This window comes from Archocentrus centrarchus, chromosome 7 (assembly GCF_007364275.1).
Source record: "Archocentrus centrarchus isolate MPI-CPG fArcCen1 chromosome 7, fArcCen1, whole genome shotgun sequence".
Lineage (NCBI taxonomy): Eukaryota > Metazoa > Chordata > Actinopteri > Cichliformes > Cichlidae > Archocentrus > Archocentrus centrarchus.
Window position 1 is genome coordinate 7,472,639 of NC_044352.1, and position 6,233 is coordinate 7,478,871.

At 41.9% G+C, this 6,233-nt stretch overlaps 1 protein-coding gene across 1 annotated transcript; it reads right to left on the reverse strand.

Moving 5' to 3' along the window:
• Positions 1-287: 287 nt before the first annotated feature.
• Positions 288-1,655, reverse strand: irx7 (iroquois homeobox 7). Its single transcript, XM_030734058.1, has 2 exons — positions 1,421-1,655; positions 288-1,265 (listed from the first exon to the last, which is right to left on the reverse strand). The coding sequence occupies exons 1-2, from the start codon at positions 1,637-1,639 to the stop codon at positions 501-503; spliced, it is 984 nt and encodes a 327-aa protein (XP_030589918.1). The 5' UTR covers positions 1,640-1,655; the 3' UTR covers positions 288-500.
• Positions 1,656-6,233: the final 4,578 nt, after the last annotated feature.

Below are 6,233 nucleotides of genomic sequence, written 5' to 3' on the forward strand. Positions count from 1 at the left end.
CTTAGGAAAAGCTTTTTTTTCTTTTCTTTTTAAAATCAAGTTTAATAGTTAAACCGACACCTGTAGAGAAGAATACTTGTTTGATGTACAAATTAACCCTGATTTTCTTTTTTAGACTAATAGTATAGTCTGTGGTTTTGTCATCAACACATGTAGACTGTCATCAATACGAAAAGTCAAAGCTGTGTGCACAATATATCAAGACGCATACAGACCGGCAAAACTGCAGAATTTCGCTATAAGCCGAAGTTTATTTTAAGCAAAAAAAAAAAAAAAAAAAGCAACAAAAAAATCTTCATGATTAGACAAAGGAATCATAATTTACAGTCTGTTGGTGGAAAAATACATCTACATTTATTTACAGTAACACAACATGTTGAGTCTTTGGTTTCACAACACATTTTCATTTCAATACAAACTTCAGGAACTCCCTGAGGTCTGAAAGTTTAAAGTGCAAAGGCTGTGGGAAAGTTTCCTTTCATTCGTGTCTAAACACCAGCTTAGACGAGTTCACGAGTGGTATAGCATGAGGGAACAAGCAGTCCGTTTCTTGAAGCCCAGTCTTCCCACAGTTTTCCGGCAGGGTGGTAAAAACTGTCGACAGGTTTCTTCACAGTCTCTGAGGTGGCGGTCTCAGCCAAAGACCAGATTTTGGGTTTTGAACTGACGATGTTTTCTTTACTTTCCAAAACTGAGGGTGTGCGGTCAGAGTCACTCTTTTCGGTTTTCTCGACAAGTCCAAGCTCTCTGTTTTCGTGTTCGCCTTTTGGCTCATGCGGTATCTCCAAACGCGCATCCACAGGTGCCGAGCTATCCAACGCGCTCTCGACCTGCTCGCCTGCGTCTGTGCGCTCTGTTTGAGGCTCTACCTCGTCGTGCTCATCCAAGTGACACTTCTGCTCGTCTTCATCACTTTCCCCGTCTTGCTCCTCATCCTCCTCATCTGATTTCCCCTTTGACGCCCAGCTCACCCGGTTTTCCTTCTTGAGGCGTCTCCTTGCGTTGGCGAACCAGGTGGAGACCTGCGTGAGGCTCATTTTGGTGATGATGGCGAGCATGATTTTCTCTCCCTTTGTGGGATACGGGTTCTTCAGGTGTTCGTTCAGCCAAGCCTTAAGCGCGCCGGTGCTCTCTCGGGTGGCCACCTTAGCGACCCTATTGGGATCCTCGGCTGTTCCCGGACGGTATGGAGGATAGAAAGCCCCTCCGCGAGCCAAGAGGGCGTGATGGTACGGAGAGGCGGCTTTCAAGTCAAAACCGCTGCTCTGGGAAAAAAAAAAATAGAAAAGAAATGTAAGAACTAGCGAAGAGACCTTTGACCCAGTCCTTTGACTTTAGGCATCACAGCGATAGAATCTCTGAAATTATGTTCAGCTACTCAAGATTACTGTGAATGCCAATCTCTAAATGATCAACTCACCATGTGTGCAATGTGCCTGTGGTGCGGATAGGGAATAAAGTTGTATCCCTGTAGTCCTGAGTATGGTATGGGAATCCCAGCTGCTATCGCAGCCAGATGCTGAGCCTGCTGCTGCTGCACGCCCGGTGGACACCCCAGCACCGGGATCTGATATCCAGTCGGCATGTTGATGTTTCTCTCCAAGAAGAAGTTGCCAAATCCAGTTTGCGATGCGGGCATCTTTTCCGCGTCCTAGCTATTCAGGTCTGTGTTTGAATGCAACCTCCTGGGTCTGTTTATATAGGCTACACCCAGCTGCCAGCGGAGGAGGGCAAGAGGGAGGGGGGGGTATCCCACTGGCAGCCTATTGACTGTCAGCTACGTTCAAAAGACCTCCAGCTTTCACTGGCAACAAATCCCATCAAAGAAGCCCTCCGCTGTTCCTTTTAGCGTTTTTGTGGAGAGGCTAAATATGTGCTGGTTATCGCAACGCTGTGATTTGTGGAGAGAACTGAAGTTTCAATTCAAATGCGGCCCTTTGGAGAGGTCACTAAAGACTCACAACTGACAGTCATCTCTACATGATAAGCAAAGATCACAAATTTTTTGTTATTTTGTTTTTTTTAGCATTAAAGTATCCAGTTAGGTTTGGTTTTGTTAGTTCGTCGGCATCACATATCACTTGCATTTATATTTTACAGCCTCCAAACAGGCTAAAACTTTTTAAGTGCAGTTTGGGGAGTTATAATGTTCTGTTTTGATTTCCATTCCGTAGTTTGCATTTTATTTGGTTTCGGGTCAAAGGCATTTTATGACAAATTTAACACTTCTCATGTCTGGCACTAATCAGCGGAGAAGTTTGAAAAAAATGACCCGAATTCCGTTAACAACATCCTGCCAGTCTCCGCTGCCGCTTCTGACACTTAACCACCTTCAGATCTATCGTTTTGTGAATTTAATTAACCATCTCAGCAGCAATAAATTACTCTAATAAACAAAAAAATGGGCGTAAAAGTGTCACTAAGAGAGATTTCTTGAAGGTCTTTCATTATTAAATAGTTGAAGTTGAATGAAGAAAATGAATGCACCTCGCAAGCCTCGGAGCAACATCTTTTTATTTGTTAATTTACTTACTGAACCATAAGAAACTGCCCTTCAGGTCGGATGGCATTGTTTTGAACGCAGGACGACGCTTCAATGGCCCTAATTAAACGAGGCTAAGTGAAACAGGTGTTGACTAATGTTTATGATAATTATAAGATAACAGATGCTAATGTGCGTGCGTGCGTGCGTGTGTGTGTGTGTGTGTGTGTGGACGGGGGTTGTTAGAGAGATAAGAGGTGCAGATTACACCTCTTATTCTGCTGTCTTCCTTCATGCCCTTCAGAAGAGCCAAAGTAAAGCTGAGTGTCTGTGTTCAAAGGATCCCGTCTATGTTATCTGGCATAAATTTGACTATCTTATTAACAGCATTATAGGTGTAGTGGTGGCAGTGATAGCGGGAGTGCTCGTATTAAGTGGTAAAAGAAGTGTAGAAACAAGTTGGCACTTAACAAAATGCTAAAATTGCATCTTTGTCATTTTAACTTGATGATCCTTAAATTTAATTTTTTTTCCTTCTTGCTGCATTTGACTCGTTTTTGTTTACAATACAACTACTTTCAGTCAGCATCAGTTATGTTATTAATGTTTTAATTTGTATTTGATGATGCATTTAATTCTGCAGTAGCACAGCATGTTCTTTGTCTTTCGGAAAATCTGAATGATCTCTAATAATGATACACAACATATATGTATATTATTCATGAATGCAATAATTATTTGGTTGCAAATGTGAGAAAATTCAATGCCGTGATTTCCTTGTTGAAGCACACTGACACCTTCCAAGGCCTTTTTCCTAAAGAGAAATATTTAACTTTTTACTCCACTGCGTTTATTTAACAGCTGCTTGTATTTATTTTTGCACTTTTTTGCATACTTTCTATAGTGTACAAGATCTAAGTGCTTGTTCCATCACTGTTGGATACTGTTGGAAGTTTACACTAAAAAGACAAGATGGACAAAAGTGAAATGTAACACTGTTTTCTGAAGTATGCGAAATACAATGTCAGAGATCATGTGAGGGGTTCTGCTGCTGAGTGTGTTGATACTTTCAACCATAAAAAAAATAAAACAAGTGGATTTTATTTTGGTCATTTTCAAGCAAGTGGGGGAAAAGTGGCACATAAAAGCTTCTGAAATGGACATTTAGACATAATAAACGTTCTTATCATTTTAGACAAAACTATTCAAATTCATTAAAAAAAATCACTAATTGAAGCATTCCTGCTAACTGCTCTTTTTTTCTTTTTTTAATTTAAGTTCTTGGTAGTTTTTGGAGGTATTTGTAATATTTTGCTAACAGAGTAAGTGAGTAAACCCAGGCCCAGGTGTAAGGAGAGTGGGAACTGTTGGGGGTAGAAAAATAATGGTAAAGGTGGAGTAGGGGGGGGGGGGGGGGGGGGGGGGGAGAATTTATAAGGGTGGGGTTCACATAGCCTAAAGCAAATTTGTACAAGAGTAACAATGGGTTGACCAGAGAGCAAAGAGAAGGAGGCTTATGTCTTCAGTAGTCTACATCTCACAACACAAACAGCTCAGGGCAGCAGCCTTTGTCCCTCCTGAAGAACCACTTTTCATTCCCTTCCTCTTTTGGCAACCTTGCCACAATGCAGGTGTTGATCCTGCTCTGACAGGTTTGGGTTGCCCTGTTTGCTGTTAGGATGTCAGTGATTTACAGGAGAGAAAAGTGACCAAATGGAAAACGATTGTCCTCAGCACCCCGAGAGATAACGCAAGATAGCAGAGAGGATGAACCTATCTGTGATAACATCTGAGCCACTGCTCTGTGCTGAAACAATGCTCTATATCCTCCTTGATCTACAAATCCTCTCCATATTATATATTATAGCTCACTAAGCACACTGTTAAGTCAAATAAGACCCCAGTTTTTGGACAAAATGCTGAATGACAGTGCAAGTGGTTTAATGATCAGCTCAAGACAATAGGTGTAGGTGTGACCTCAATTACAGGCCATCCCATACCCTCAAGCTGACAAAGGGACTAAACATGCAATTAGAAGAGCTCATATGTAGGTGTGAGAATGACAACAAAAGCTTAAATAAAAGACTTAGAATCTTTAACACCTCTTGCTTGTTAGTTTATTTTTTGCTGCACTCGATACTGGAAAAAAAGAGAAAGTTCAGAGATTTATGGCAGACGAACCAGAAAGATGGCAGTTGTGTTTTAAAAGTTTATCACATGAAAGACGTGAAGGTACAAAAGAGGCTAAAAGAAAAGACAAAGTTTGTAATTTACTTTGTATACTTATGCACGCGCGCGCACACACAATCCCCACAAAAACAAATGCAAATTTAAAAAAAAGAAAAAAGAAAAAAATCTAAGTAAAAATCCCTGACAGTCAATTAATGCTTTCCAGGCAGAACACCCTAATGGGATTTTCCTGGGGCACCAACACAAATGGAGAGATGTAAGTAAAGTGTGAATGTTATCAAGCTCTCCCACCTCTTTGCTATCTGACCCCCCCCTCTTCCCAGACCCCCTCCATTCTTTGTCCTTTGTCATTACTCTTATCAGGACCACTCTATCATTCTTTCAAAATAGTAGTGGCGCTGAAACTGCTTGCAAATGTAAGTATGTCTTTGTTCAGGGCCGGGCAGTGGCCCGCCTCCCAGCTCCCTCCTGGGTGTTGCCTGATTGACGGCCCTCCGCTGGGTGAGTGACAGGCGGCGTTGGTTAGACAGTGACGGCCAGTGTGACAGCTGGTGCTGCTGCTGGTATCTCCATGCATCGGGACCCCGCGGGTGGGTGCTGGACCCCCAGGATCCCTCAGCTAGAGGCCTGGCCCGGTTTGCTGTGAGCCCGGTCAGAGCGGTTCCCCGGTGTGCTTGTTGTTGCAGATCAGCTTGTTAGCTGGCTGCAGCGTTTTTCTTCACCACAGCTGCAAATTTCTTCCACACATGTGTTACAGGGGAAAACAAAAAAAGCTACAGTGGCAACAAAGTTGGATTAAGAGTAAAAAGATGACAAATTTTAAAATGTATATTGTTAAAAATACAATTTTAATGGCAACAATGCCCATTTTGCATCTTTATAGGCAAAATAATAGGAGAGAATGCCTTTATTGTCATTATACAGAATGTACAATGAGATTGGAGGGGTTGATTATTGGATTCTGACATAGTTTAATGGTTAGCAACTCTATTAAAATACACGCGTAAGCACTTTTGTCTGCTTGCAACTACATGGATGTGTTTTTAAGTTTATATACTAATTATGAATGCTGAACAGGGGGTTTAAAGTGTTATCTCATGTCATCCTTCAGTTTCCCTACAAATGCGTAGCATTAATAAGGATGCTGTGTTAAAGTTGTATTATTGCACCTTAAGGCAGCATCAGTGCACCAGTGTCCAAGATGGACTACACGCACACGTTTTCTCCTTTATTTACTGTGCAACAAAAGGATTTCAGCAGTATTGTTACCTCGAAGTTATGCAAAAATTCTCTCCAGTTGGGCAAACTGAAGTTCATGCGTCTATTATTTTCTTTCTATGGCCTAACAGAGAGCAGCTAATGAGGTTATTGGGCATCTGTGACGTGACATCTACATTTTGGTCTATTTGTGAAACAATGGTAACAAGGAAGCCAGAGACATTGGGCTCTGTGTTTTCCAACTCAAAATAACAAAGCCAAGCAGCCGCTGGTGGGAGGCTGTGCTCTCATGGAAATGAGCAACCGAACCAACAATGTAGCGCCTAATCTCTTCAGAGAGAGG